The sequence below is a fragment of the Arachis ipaensis genome, chromosome B8, assembly GCF_059453495.1.
Source record: "Arachis ipaensis isolate K30076 ecotype BB chromosome B8, ASM5945349v1, whole genome shotgun sequence".
NCBI classification, from domain to species: domain Eukaryota; kingdom Viridiplantae; phylum Streptophyta; class Magnoliopsida; order Fabales; family Fabaceae; genus Arachis; species Arachis ipaensis.
Genome location: NC_142443.1, coordinates 52881530 through 52896012, shown reverse-complemented (window position 1 = coordinate 52896012; position 14483 = coordinate 52881530). Strand labels below are relative to the sequence as shown.

The following is a 14483-nucleotide window of genomic DNA, read 5'->3' as shown; positions in this document are numbered from 1 at the left end:
AGCAAGTATCTCCATTGAATTAATCATAAAGGTTAATAAAAGATAATGGCATAATTTTTACCTAATTGTAGCAAGTATCTCCATTAAAAATATTGGCTAATTATTACTGTGTACAATGAGTGTGTGTGTGTATATATATATATAAGGAGTAATAGTGAATTGTACAATTATTTATCATCTAGAAAATTCGTACCTCAAACATAATTCTTTTTCTGTTTATTATTTTTCATACCTAATGAATGGTCTACGATTCTATCAATAGTATTACCTATGGTAGATTATGTAATGAAAAAGTTTGGAAAATAAAGGAAAGAGTAACGAGTAAAGATGGTCTGCGAGTGCTGTTGCAAGATCACAGACACTTGGAAGATAACTGCATGATGAATGTGGTATATAGAGAAGTTTTTGAGAGCTTATAATGAAAAGGTAAAAACAAAATCTCTTAATTAAATTTATTAATTTATTAAAATTTATTTCTATCAATTTAAAAAATTGACAAATTCTAAATGCTAATGGGTAATGCATTCTTATTGTACATTTATAGCTTCAAAATTTTAGAATTATCATAAAAATCCATATTATTTTATTCTTCTGATAAACAATTTTGCAATTACGTTAATCATATAATTTTGTATACTAACATTGATATAGTATTGTTTTAGGTATATATTTTGCAGACATCAAAGGATAGTGTTGAGTTGTTATTTAGTGGGTTTAAATTATTTATTATTTATTAGAGAACTTTCTGCATTAAAATTCTCTAGTAATTTGTTGTTCATTTTCAGCTGATTTTGATATGTTTTTACACATATAACAATTTATTGGTGGATTTAGGTATTACTAGATTATTTATGGTCACATTCAATATATATGTCTTATTTATTAAAAAAAGTAGATTACTAAAATCGGTTAATAGAGTTAATAATACAATTAATACTAAATTAAGAAAAAACAAACAATACATAACTTATTACTTTTTTATTAGTCAAATTATTATAATTCAAATTAATTTTAACAAAATAACTTAAAATTTTAATTTTAATTTTATCTGGTACGGGTAATTACTCTTTTATATATATATATTAAAAGATTTGAGGGCTCATCATTCTAACTATGACATATCAAAATTTATTCGACATTTATTAAAAAGTGGGTTAGTTTGATCAAATTAATTAAACCTTGATAAATATTGAATCAATTTACATCTATTATTAATACTAGTGCTCAATAACCTTTTACGACCAGTATATAATATAATAATTATTATTATAAGCAAAGAACCGGATTGTGTATAGTATAGTTTTGGCCAATCCACTTGTATCACTATGCATCATACAAAAGGCAAAATAACAATTTTCAAGAGATAGATGCACTGCTCGCTGAAACTCTCAAACTAATAAATTATTTTCCCTTTATATTAATTTTGTTTTATGGATATTCTTTGTCATATTAAGAGAGTGATGATAATGTAGAAGGGGGGCTGTGAAACACACAAATTGTTTGTGGCTGATAGGCACCTCACTTTCTTGATTAGATTCTTGGGCTCCAAAATAATCCTCACCTCCAAAAGCTCATCCACTTGAAAAAAAATAGAAATAAAAATTCTAACTGGATCCCTTATATTTCATATTATACACAAAATATATCACGATATTATTATTGATAACAAGTTTGTGGCCCACACCACGCTTTGTCACCATGCTACATATCGTATCTATCTACTATAGCTATTATTTCAACACTTTATAGTGTGTTGTTCGGTTTTATTATCTTCCTCTATCTTCACTGGTTCCTTTTCTATCTCCATGCACACTGCTGCATAGTTTCCCAAAACCAAGGTCTGATTTTTGTTCCCACACTCCAATAATTATATAGTTTATGCTTTTTATTATTTATTATTACTACTTGCCTAGCTATATATATAGTACCATCACGTTGGCCTTTGAATTTAACCATGCTTCTTTAATTTTCTAACAACATATAATCATATATATACTTTATTATTATAGGTAAAGATCATTGAAGAGTAATGTTTCTGTGTGTGCATGGCTTTTTTAAGTGTCGCTTTTGTCCTTTATTTCTTTTTATTATATATGATGTATGTATGCTTTGATATATATATTTGATAAGGTTTGAGGAAATTTTAAAATGATGTGGGAGTTTGCTGGTGAAGAAAACTTATTGCCTCAGTTTGTTTTCGCGATTTTTTAAGAAGAAAAATTCAGCCATCTAATGATTAGAGAGGAAAGGGATGTTAATTTATTAGAGCAAGACTATAGCATGAAGTTTTGATTTTGCAGTGTTCTTTTCATCCTTTAAACGAAGCAGAGATGTATATACGTAACATTTGATTTAATTTCTTCTGCAAAACGTTGTAAAAAATAAAAATCGGACTGAATATTAAACCAGATATGTATGGTTTAATAGTATAGACTATAGTCCTGGGTTCAACCGGGTTTACAGTTTTACTACTGCTATTTTGTTTTAAAGTTTTACTTTCCATTTGAACCACTTTTCTTTTGAAAACAAATCACTGTTTAGAAATTTTGACACTAAAAAATATCAAAAATATTATACATACAAAAAATTAGCTATCAAATTAATTCCTGTATATTATAAATATATGTATTATTTAATTTATTTTTAATATATATTTTATACGGATGGCTAATTTAGAATGCAAACATTGACATCTGATAATCTTGTAGGATTACTGAAGGAAGATTCAAGAAAAAGTCTGAAAAATGGAGATAACCAATGTCAGTGAGTATGAGGCAATTGCAAAGCAGAAATTGCCAAAGATGGTGTTTGATTACTATGCATCTGGTGCAGAAGACCAGTGGACTCTCCAAGAAAACAGAAATGCATTTTCAAGAATTTTGTAACAACTTTTCTTAATTTTTCCTCTTTATTTTTTTATTTGTTTGAAAAAACAATGTTGATTTTGTTGTGTGGTCCCTTGATATATATATATTTTATTTCCAAGGAATGAAAACTTAAATGTCCTGAAAAATAATATAATATATGATTGACAAAAACATGCAGGTTCCGGCCACGTATTCTTATTGATGTGAGCAAGATAGACATGTCAACCACCGTTCTGGGCTTCAAAATTTCCATGCCAATCATGATTGCCCCAACAGCCATGCAGAAAATGGCTCATCCTGAGGGTATAATTGTCTTTTGACTTGTGTTATTTGTACACATTTTTGTCTTTTACATCGAGTTAACACATACTCTCTGTCGACAAAGTAATGAGTATCGGTTTAGGGTAAAAAACAGAATTATGCGTTTGATTTGAGTTTTTAGAATCTTGTGATGAAAAAAAAAAAGAAAACAGTAATTGTGTTTGTGCTATTATTGTCTGTTTTTCGAAAATGATTTTAATTGGAAGGAAAAATTAGATCTTCGTAAAACAATCTAATATGGTGACCATATTGAATTGTCTTATAAAACATTAAATAATGTCCAATTTTTCCTCTGTTGAACATATCACAATGAAAATATTTTATGAGAATACTAGTTTCACGAGAGTGAGACAGCATTAAGAGAGAGCATATAGATTATGTCACATTCATGCATTCATGGTACTTGATAGAGTATCTGATTATGATTACTGGCACTTTCATTTATGTACGGAAATAAACACTGAAATTGAAAGCTTTTTATAAGGTTGGTATTATACAATTATGAATGCAAGACAAAACTAAAAGAAGATAATAATCCATTAATTTCTACTAATTTATTGATTGATTTAGAATTTCGGCAGAGTTACAATTCTAGTTAGTGCAAGAGAAATCCTTATAATAGAATTAATGATGCATATTATTAAATGATATATTCTAGAGAAAAATACCCCTAGAAATTTAGTTAACTACAAACATAACTCCGATTTAAAAGTAAAAATATTTTTAAAAAACTTTAAAGCATGACAAAAGTATCCCATAGAATGTAAATTTGTTTTTATATTCACTTTATGTTGAGATACTTGTATTACCTTTTAATTTTTTTAAAAACATTTTTGTTGTTTTCATTTTTTGGAAGTATTTTTTGTCGACAAATAAATTATTTGGAAAGAATTTTTGGTAGTTTGCTCACCGTAGAGAAACTAATCATGAAAAGGCTTGAATCATTTGCAATTTTGCATTACTAGCTAAAACTTTTTAGAATTTATATGAGTTTGATACTTGTTAGATTTAGAAACAAATATTGGATCATTACTTGATCCACTAGGTTTTGGTTTTAGAGAATGCTATATGTACTAACTTTTGTACATTTTTTTATACATCTTTTAGTTTTGGTATTGAAATTGATTAATAAGAAGTAAGATCGAGAGAAGATTAAAAAAAACGTATATAAAAGATGCGTGAACACAAAATAGTCCAAACATGGTTTTTCCTTAGGTTTTGAATGAGTTGGATGATATTTTTTCCCTTCATATTTGTAGGAGAATATGCAACAGCAAGAGCTGCATCAGCTGCTGGAACGATCATGGTAAAAATTTCCTTTTTTTTTTATGTTTATATTCAACATAATTAGAGACCTTGAACTAGAAACATTGTTGTTGTTAATCACCAATTTTTCACAGATAGACAAAATTACATTCTATGATCACTCCAAATATTATACATGCTTATGAGCTGTGACATATTTGTGGCTAATGAGCTTTGACATTATAAGGATTTATGTTCTCTATTTACACAATTAGTATTGTGATTGTTTCAGACTCTGTCATCATGGGCTACTTCAAGTGTTGAAGAGGTTGCTTCAACCGGACCCGGAATTCGCTTTTTCCAGCTCTATGTAAGCTTCAAAAACTTTCTTTCAGTTCCATTCAAATGCTTGTGATGATCTTATTTACCTTTCACCATTTTGTTTAGGTGTACAAGGACAGGAATGTGGTTGCTCAGCTGGTGAGAAGGGCCGAAAGGGCCGGATTCAAGGCTATTGCCCTCACTGTTGACACCCCAAGGCTCGGCCGCAGAGAAGCCGATATCAAGAACAGGTAACAACAAAATCTTTCGTTTGTTTTCAGGATTTTTTAAAAGAAAACGTAAAATTGGAAAAATGCTTATGACAATAAATTTGTGTCTTAACAGATTCACATTGCCACCATTTTTGACATTGAAGAACTTTGAAGGTCTTGACCTTGGAAAGATGGACAAAGTAAGATAAGTTGTTATAAAATTATTTGATTTTACTTTCTTTTATTGTTATAAGTTGTTTACCTTGGTCCTTTTAATTCCAGGCTGATGATTCTGGACTTGCTTCATATGTTGCTGGACAAATTGATCGTACTCTCAGCTGGAAGGTACATTTTTTCTTTTCATTTTTCTGTCTTTGTTTTAGAGAAGCTTGGTTCAGCACATATTGCGGCTCCCATATACCTAAGTGATGTTTGTAAATTGTGCAGGATGTCAAGTGGCTTCAGACAATCACCAAGCTGCCAATTCTGGTTAAGGGTGTTCTGACTGCTGAGGACAGTAAGGAAAACCAAATTCAATAATAATAAATACTTATTCATATCTATTCATCCGAGGAAAGCCTCAAATTCTCCTAACTTTTTTTTTTTTTTGAGTAATCATTTTGTTTTGATAGTTTTGACTTTTGAATAGATTCTAAAATATATTTTTTTACAGGTTTAGGGAGTTAATTTGTCTTATAGTTTAACAGTTTAGAGACTAATGACTAATAAACAAAGATTATAGACTAAAGTGATGACTCAACAGATAAAGAATGGATATTGCTACTTCTTTTTTTTACAATTTCATGAAAACATACAATGTAAAAAATCATATTTGGAGTGACATTATCAATTTCCAAAAGATATTTAGAACTAATTCATTGTTTTATTCTATCCAAATTGTCCCTCTATGAAGAAGATTTTAATATTAATACTTTAATTTATGTTAAATTTGGCAGCAAGGATAGCAGTACAAAGTGGTGCAGCTGGAATAATAGTGTCCAACCATGGTGCACGCCAACTTGACTATGTCCCTGCCACTATCTCTGCCTTGGAAGAGGTACACTTAATATTTAGAGAACATTTTCCTAGTTAAAAATATTGTAGAAAAGCATGGTAAGGATGGAATTGTGAATCGTGTTATGAAAACTGCTTAGGTTGTTAAAGCTGCTCAAGGGCGTGTTCCAGTGTTCTTGGATGGTGGTGTGCGCCGTGGCACTGATGTCTTCAAGGCATTGGCACTTGGTGCCTCTGGCATATTTGTGAGTATATCTTAAACTCTTCCCAAGATTGAATACTTGCTTTTACTCTGTTTTTAAGGCAACAGTATACTGCATTAGAATAGAACATGCTATTGGTCTTACTCTGTTTTTCAGTAGCTTGTTCCAAGACGAGTTAACCCATCATTCCCTATTTCATGAGGGTTTCAACATTGTTTTTGGAGTTCACTTGATTTATTTTCTTTCGAAAGTAAATTTTTATACTTCAATTCTATGTTATTAATGCAATCCAATCAATTAAAAACATAATCTTTTACTTTAAAGTTTAACCTATAAAAATCCAATCTAACATCAAACATTATTAGAAATAAAATCAAATTTCTTTAATTAAGTTTGTAGTAGGTTATTTTTTTTACAACTAAACTAGTCAACATATAACCAAGTTGGGTTGGTCTAGTGGTTAGCTCACTAGTCTGTTTGCAAGTGTTAGGGGTTTGAATCCCACCTTGTGCATGCAACAACCTATTGGCCAACGACAAAAATTAGAGGATACCATGAGAAACCAAAAAACTAGTCAATATATCTATTTGATAGAATTTTGGAAAATTTGTCAAATTTAATATATAAAAATATCAATTTTTAATGATACCAAGAATAAGGATCGATAAATTATGTAAACTAAACTTAACATATGTCATTACATGCATGTAACATTAATAATTGCATACTTATTATATATAAAATTATTTCATTATTCTAACCATAATTACAAAATACAAAATAAAAACAAATAAATCAAAACAATCTTATAAAAGAATGAGTTAACAGTTAAATCCATAGTAATGTAGTTGAATTCCTACATATACATAGAGTGACTTATGTTCAACTATGATTATTATTTAACGTTACTTGACATGCAAATTTGATGTTATGTTAGATTGGGCGCCCTGTGGTGTTCTCCTTGGCTGCTGAAGGAGAAGCTGGTGTGAGAAAAGTGCTTCAAATGCTGCGTGACGAGTTTGAACTAACCATGGCCTTGAGTGGTTGTCGCTCACTGAAGGAAATCAGTCGCGACCACATCGTCGCAGACTGGGACACCCCTCGCACTCAGCCGCGCTACACACCAAGATTATGAACACATTAATTAAACCCTTGCTCCTCTATCATCATTTCAACTAAGAGCATGGTGGGAGAACAATATGTCTTCTTATGTGTCTTTTAGAACGTTGCCTTTCTCATATTTTTGAGAGTACTCATTTGAAGTTTTTATTTGGAAAAACTACATGCTTTTTAAATATGTAATGTAACCAAATATGATACTTTTTTTCCCTTTTTGTGTGGCTACACTGCTGCATTTGCTCATTGTATATTCTTTTCTACCAAAATACATAGCCTTAATCTCTTGAATGAAATTTGTTGTTCTTCATGTAAGGGACATAATAGAGTGCATCACTAACGCTATAATATATGCATGAACAAAGCTATTAGAGAGCAATACCTTGGGACCACAGTTTGGTAATTGTCTTAGATTGAATAACGAATATAAGATAACCTTATTATTCAGCACATTATAATCTTAGGGTTTTTTCTTTTCTTTAATAAATAAAAACTATTGGTGATTTATAGTCAATTATATCATAAACTAGTGGAAGTAGCCCGGGCTAAGAATTATTCTTTTTAGCTTTTAAATATTTTAATATAATAATTTTTTTTTTTTTTACCAAAGATAGGAGACTCGAACCCACAACCTCTTAATTGAATATGGGGAGACTATGCCATTTGAGCTATTACTCATTTTAAATATAATAATTATTTGCATAGTTTATATGAATTTTATTTCCGCTTGTATAGACCATAATAAATATTTTTATAGGTATTTATCTAAAGTTTATATAAAAACTAAAATTAAAAAGTATTTATTTATAGTATATAAGATTTCTTTGTACAGTATATAGGACTGTTTTATTCCCGCTTGTATAGACCAAATAATTAAAAACTGAAATACAAAATTCTTATATTTTAGTCAGATAGAAAATAATAACCAAGTGGTATTTTTTTATATTAATAGACCCTATTGTATAGTCCGCGTTACTCGCGGTTGATATGCTTAATATTTTTAAAGGTATTTATCTAAAGTTTATTTAAAAACGAGATTCATATATTTTAATTCAAACGAATTGCGCTATCATAATATACAAAAAAAAATTAAGTGATTACTTTTTTTTTATATATATTGATATATAATTCGGTTAATAATTGTTTTTAAATGATAACCTTTAAAACATTTTTTATTAGCACTCCTTAATACCACGTTAGAATCACTTTTACGATTCGTGCCTTGTTAAATAAAATATCTACATAAAAAGGCATTTGATTAAAAATTGCTTAGACTAAAAAGCCATTTACAATACCATGTGCCTGCTGTATAATATTTCATTTATGTTTTTTTAATTTTTGAAGAGAATTAGACACCATAATGATTTCAATGAAATATATATAAAAGAATAAAAGTTATCATGTCTAGTTAAATATGTAAAATTGTGGAGAAATGCATTTGAGATTAGAAAAGAACACATGATCAGAGAAGGAGAGAAGAATTCAGGCAATAAAATTTGCATTAATGAAGAGTCTCAAAGAATACAAACCTTATAATTATCTATTTATATCTACATTAAAACTATGTAAAGTTGCTGTCACACTAACTAACTATGTATACTATGTGATATTAAATAACAGCAGTGACAATAATAATGTTAAGTAACACTCTCCTATAAGCTTGCATTGTTAGGGGAGAAAAGGTTCAACAATCCAAGTTTAGAATATGCAACATGAAAGGGACCAGGAACAAGGGTTTTTGTGAGAATGTCTGCTACTTGATTGTGGGTTGAAATGGGAAGAAGGTGAATCAGTTTTTCTTGTAGCTTGTCACGAACTATGTGACAATCAGCTTCTATATGCTTTGTCCGCTCGTAAAATACAATATTGGTGGCAATATAAATTGCTGAATTGCTGTCGCAGTATATGTTGATTGGTTTTTGGATTGGAACACCAAGATCACGAAGAACATAGCTTAACCACTGAGCTTCTCGGGTTGCCATTGCCAATGCTCGATATTCAGCCTCAGAAGAGGAAGCTGCAACTGTGAGTTGTTTCTTACTTTTTCACGTTACCAAGGAGGGTCCTAGGTAGAAAAAATATGCAGAAGTAGATCTGCGGGAATCAAGGCACCCCACCCAATCAGAATCTGAGAAACCAGTGAGATGCAAATCTGACTTTGCCGAGAAGAAGAGACCTGCAGCTGGGATTCCTTCACATAGCGCAGCACTCGATGAGCTGCTTTTAGATGTTCATTGGTAGCACAATCCAGAAAGTGACTTAGCTTTCCAATTGCATAGCTAATGCCAGGTCTGGTATTAGACAAGTACAGAAATTTGCCAATGATTCTTCTATACTGAGTAGAATCACGAAGCAATTCCCCAACACTTTTGCTGAGTTTTGCTCCATAGTCAATGGGAGTGGTGGCATGTTTACATCCTTCAAATCCAGTTTCTTTGAGCAGATCAAGGACATACTTTCTTTGATACAAAGCAATTTCATTTTCTGATCTTGCTACTTCCAACCCAAGGAAATATTTCAAATTCCCTATGTCTTTGATTTTAAATCTGTCATGAAGAATTCTTTTGACTGCTTCAATTTCATTTAGATCATCACTCGCCAATACCAAGTCATCCACATACACAAGAATTGTTGTAAATCCCAGGAAAGTCTGTTTGGTAAATAAACCATAGTCTGATTTGCATTTAATTCATCTCAAGCAAGACAGATTTTAATTTGCAGTTCCATTGTCTGCTTGCTTGTTTCAGTCCATACAAGGACTTCTCAAGCTTGCAAACCTGCCCTGATGAAGCTTCTAAGCCTGGGGGAACCTACATATAAACCTCCTCTTCAAGTTCTCCATGCAAGAAGGTTGTGTTTACATCAATTTATTTGAGATGCCAACCCTTAACTGCTGCAACAGCCAACATGATTCTCAATGTCCCCAGCTTTATTACAGGACTAAAAGTGTCTCTGTAGTCAATACCAGCTACTTGGGTGAAACCCTTAGCAACAAGCCTGGCCTTGTGCCTTTTAACCGTTCCGTCAGGGTGATATTTGGTACGAAACATCCATTTGTAACTAATTGCTTTCTTACCAAATGGCAAGGAGGTTAGCTTCCATGTCTTATTTTTCTCCAAAGCAAGTAGTTCAGCTTGAATAGCCTCTCGCCAACAAACTTGAGTTATAGCATCCTCAGAGCTTTTGGGCTCCAAATTTTGAATAGCAAGAGAGAATGCAAGATGCATAGCAGAAAGTCTAGAGTAGGACAAAACATTTGAGATTGGATACCTTTGAGCAATGAGCTGCGAATTGGATGGGGCAGTATTGATGGTCTTTGGTGCACGAAATCGTGATTGTTCATTCCTTGGTAACGGCGCCAAAAACTTGGTACGCACGTTCATAATCTTAGTTCTTTTTCACAACTTCGCACAACTAACCAGCAAGTGCACTGGGTCGTCCAAGTAATAAATCTTACGTGAGTAAGGGTCGATCCCACGGAGATTGTCGGCTTGAAGCAAGCTATGGTCATCTTGCAAATCTCAGTCAGGCGGATTCAAATGGTTATGGTGAATTGACAGTTAAAATATAATTAAAATATAAAATAGGATAGAGATACTTATGCAATTCATTGGTGAGGGTTTCAGATAAGCGTATGGAGATGCTTTTGTTCCTTCTGAACCTCTGCTTTCCTACTGCTTTCATCCAATCACTCATACTCCTTTCCATGGCAAGCTATATGTTGGGCATCACCGTTGTCAATGGCTACATCCCATCCTCTCAGTGAAAATGGTCCAAATGCACTGTTACCGCATGGCTAATCATCTGTCGGTTCTTGATCATGCTGGAATAGGATCCAGTGATCCTTTTGCGTCTGTCACTACGCCCAGCACTCGCGAGTTTGAAGCTCGTCACAGCCATCCCTTCCCAGATCCTACTCGGAATACCACAGACAAGGTTTAGACTTTTCGGATCTCAAGAATGGCCGCCAATAATTCTAGCCTATACCACGAAGACTCTGATCGTAAATCAGAAGGCTAAGAGATATGCATTCAAGCTTGCTTTCATGTAGAACGGAAGTGTTTGTTAGGCACGCGTTCATAAGTGAGAATGGTGATGAGCGTCACATAATCATCACATTCATCATGTTCTTGTGTGCGAATGAATATCTTAGAGAAGAAATAAGCTTGAGTTGAATAAAAAAATAATAGTACTTTGCATTAATTCATGAGGAACAGCAGAGCTCCACACCTTAATCTATGGTGTGTAGAAACTCTACCGTTGAAAATACATAAGAACAAGGTCTAGGCATGGCCGAATGACCAGCCTCCTAAACGTGTACAAAATGATCTCCAGATTCTTTAAAATAAATCACTAAAAGTAGTTTTTATACTAAACTAGTAGCTAGGGTTACATAAGATAAGTAAATGATGTAGAAATCCACTTCCGGGCCCACTTGGTGTGTGCTTGGGCTGAGCATTGAGCTTTCATTTGTAGAGACTATTTTTGGAGTTAAACGCCAGGTTGTAGCCTGTTTCTGGCATTTAACTCTGATTTGCAACCTGTTTTTGGCGTTTAACTCCAGAATAGGGCAGGAAGTTGGCGTTTAAACGCCAGTTTGCATCGTCAAAACTCGGGCAAAGTATGGACTATTATATATTTTTGGAAAGACCTAGATGTCTACTTTCCAACGCAATTGAGAGCGCGCCAATTAAGTTTCTGTAGCTCCAAAAAATCCACTTCGAGTGCAGGGAGGTCAGAATCCAACAGCATCTGTATTCCTTCTTTAGCCTCTGAATCAGATTTTTGCTCAAGTCCCTCAATTTCAGCCAGAAATTACCTGAAATCACAGAAAAATACACAAACTCCTAGTAAAATCCAGAAATGTGATTTTTATTTAAAAACTAATAAAATTATATTAAAAACTAACTAAATCATACTGAAAACTATGTAAAAACAATGCCAAAAAGCGTATAAATTATCCGCTCATCACAACACCAAACTTAAATTGTTGCTTGTCCCCAAGCAACTGAAAATAAAATAGGATAAAAAGATAATATACTATAAATCCCAAAATATCAATGAAACTTAGCTCCAATCAGATGAGCGGGACTAGTAGCTTTTTGCCTCTGAACAGTTTTGGCATCTCACTTTATCCTTTGAAGTTCAGAATGATTGGTATCTATAGGAACTCAGAATTCAGATAGTGTTATTGATTCTCCTAGTTCAGTATGTTGATTCTTGAACACAGCTACTTTATGAGTCTTGGTCGTGGCCCTAAGCACTTTGTTTTCCAGTATTACCACCGGATATATAAATGCCACAGACACATAATTGGGTGAACCTTTTTAGATTGTGACCCAGCTTTGCTAAAGTCCCCAATTAGAGGTGTCCAGGGTTCTTAAGCACACTCTATTTTTGTTTTGGACCTCGAATTTAACCGCTCAGTCTCAAGCTTTTTACTTGACACCTTCACGCCACAAGCACATGGTTAGGGACAGCTTGGTTTAGCCGCTTAGGCCAGGATTTTGATCCTTTGGGCCCTTCTACCCACTGATGTTCAAAGCCTTGGATCCCTTTTACCCTTGCATTTTGGTTTTAAGGGCTATTGGCTTTTTCTGTTTGCTTTTTTTTTCTTTCTTTTTTTTCGCCTTCTCTTTTTTTTTCGCAAGCTTTTCTCTATTCACTGCTTTTTCTTGCTTCAAGAATCATTTTTATGATTTTTCAGATCATCAAATAACATTTCTTCTTTTTCATCATTCTTTCAAGAGCCAACAATTTTAACATTCATAAACAACAAATTCAAAAGACATATGCACTGTTCAAGCATTCATTCAGAAAACAAAAAGTATTGTCACCATATCAAAATAATTAAACTAGTTTCAAGGATGAATTCAAAATCATGTACTTCTTGTTCTTTAGTGATTAAAAGCATTTTTCATTTAAGAGAGGTGATGGATTCATAGAACATTCATAGCTTTAAGATGATACGCGGAAAACTTGTCTTGCAACAAATTTCCTTCGGCAAGTGTACTGAATTCATCGTCAAGTAAAAACTCACAATAGAGTGAGGTCGAATCCCACAGAGATTGATTGATCAAGCAACTTTAATTAGAAGAATGTTCTAGTTGAGCGAACCAGAATTTGAGTTGAGAATTGCAGAAAATTAAATGGCGGGAAATTAAATACCAGAAACAGTAAATGCTAGAATTAAAGAGCTGAATGTAAATGGCAGAAAGTAAATTGCAGAATCTTAAATGGGAATGGGTAATTGCTCATAAAAGTAAATTGCATTCTCCGGATCAAGTTCATTTTCATCTCTTCCTCAATCAATGCATTCATTGATCTCCTTGGCAATCTTAAGTGATCGAATTACAATTCCTTGTGATTCAATCTCTCAAATCTTGATCAATAGCCAATTCCTTGGTCAATTGCTCATGAGAAGAGATGAAGTATGGTCACTGATTATACCACATGCATTTCCCAAATCAAGTGTTGGAAGGATTATAGTCACATATCCATCCACACCCAATTTGGTCCAGCATGAGAAAGCATTTCTAGCATGATCTCTTCATTCCTCTTTCAAGGTTCAGAAGAGATCCAAGTATGAATAGCTTCTTTTGCAAGATAACTACCCAATTAGATGAAGATCGAAAGCTTTCTAGTAAAATCAAGAGAAAAGATAGAAGAAGGAGAATGAAAACTAAAATTGATCCATCAAATTACAACAGAGCTCCCTAACCCAATGAAAGGGGTTTAGTTGTTCATAGCTCTGGAAAATGAAAACAAAGATAGAGAATACATGCTGAAAATAAACTAGAAGTGCAGAGAAAGTAAAATACAGAGAGTAGTTCTAGGCCAAAGGCTCCCTAAAGTTTTCTAGCTCCTAACTAATTCAAAGCTACTCCTATATATACTACTCTTCTGATCTTCTAGTTGGCTCTTCAAGTCTTGGGTATGGGCCTTTGGATCCTGAGTTTGAAGCAGTTATCTTCATCATTAGGCTTAACTTTGCTTGCAGAGAGAAAGTGTGAAGTAGGCAGGGACTTTTAGCTCAGGACGTTAGTGGTGTTAACGTTAAGTGAAAGTGTGGGTTCGAGAACGTTAGTGACAATCACCTTTTTCACTAACGTTGCTCACCCAAGTATGAGCCACGTTAACTTCAATGTTAGTGGCACAAACGTTACCACTAATGTTGCCTCTTG

General features: G+C 32.9%; 1 protein-coding gene across 1 annotated transcript; it reads left to right on the top strand.

The window, feature by feature from the left end:
• Positions 1-1293: 1293 nt before the first annotated feature.
• Positions 1294-7595, top strand: LOC107612960 (glycolate oxidase 1). Its single transcript, XM_016314762.3, has 12 exons — positions 1294-1838; positions 2709-2881; positions 3046-3170; positions 4448-4494; positions 4726-4803; positions 4881-5005; positions 5100-5166; positions 5249-5311; positions 5414-5483; positions 5923-6023; positions 6121-6225; positions 7121-7595. The coding sequence occupies exons 2-12, from the start codon at positions 2745-2747 to the stop codon at positions 7316-7318; spliced, it is 1116 nt and encodes a 371-aa protein (XP_016170248.1). The 5' UTR covers positions 1294-1838; positions 2709-2744; the 3' UTR covers positions 7319-7595.
• Positions 7596-14483: the final 6888 nt, after the last annotated feature.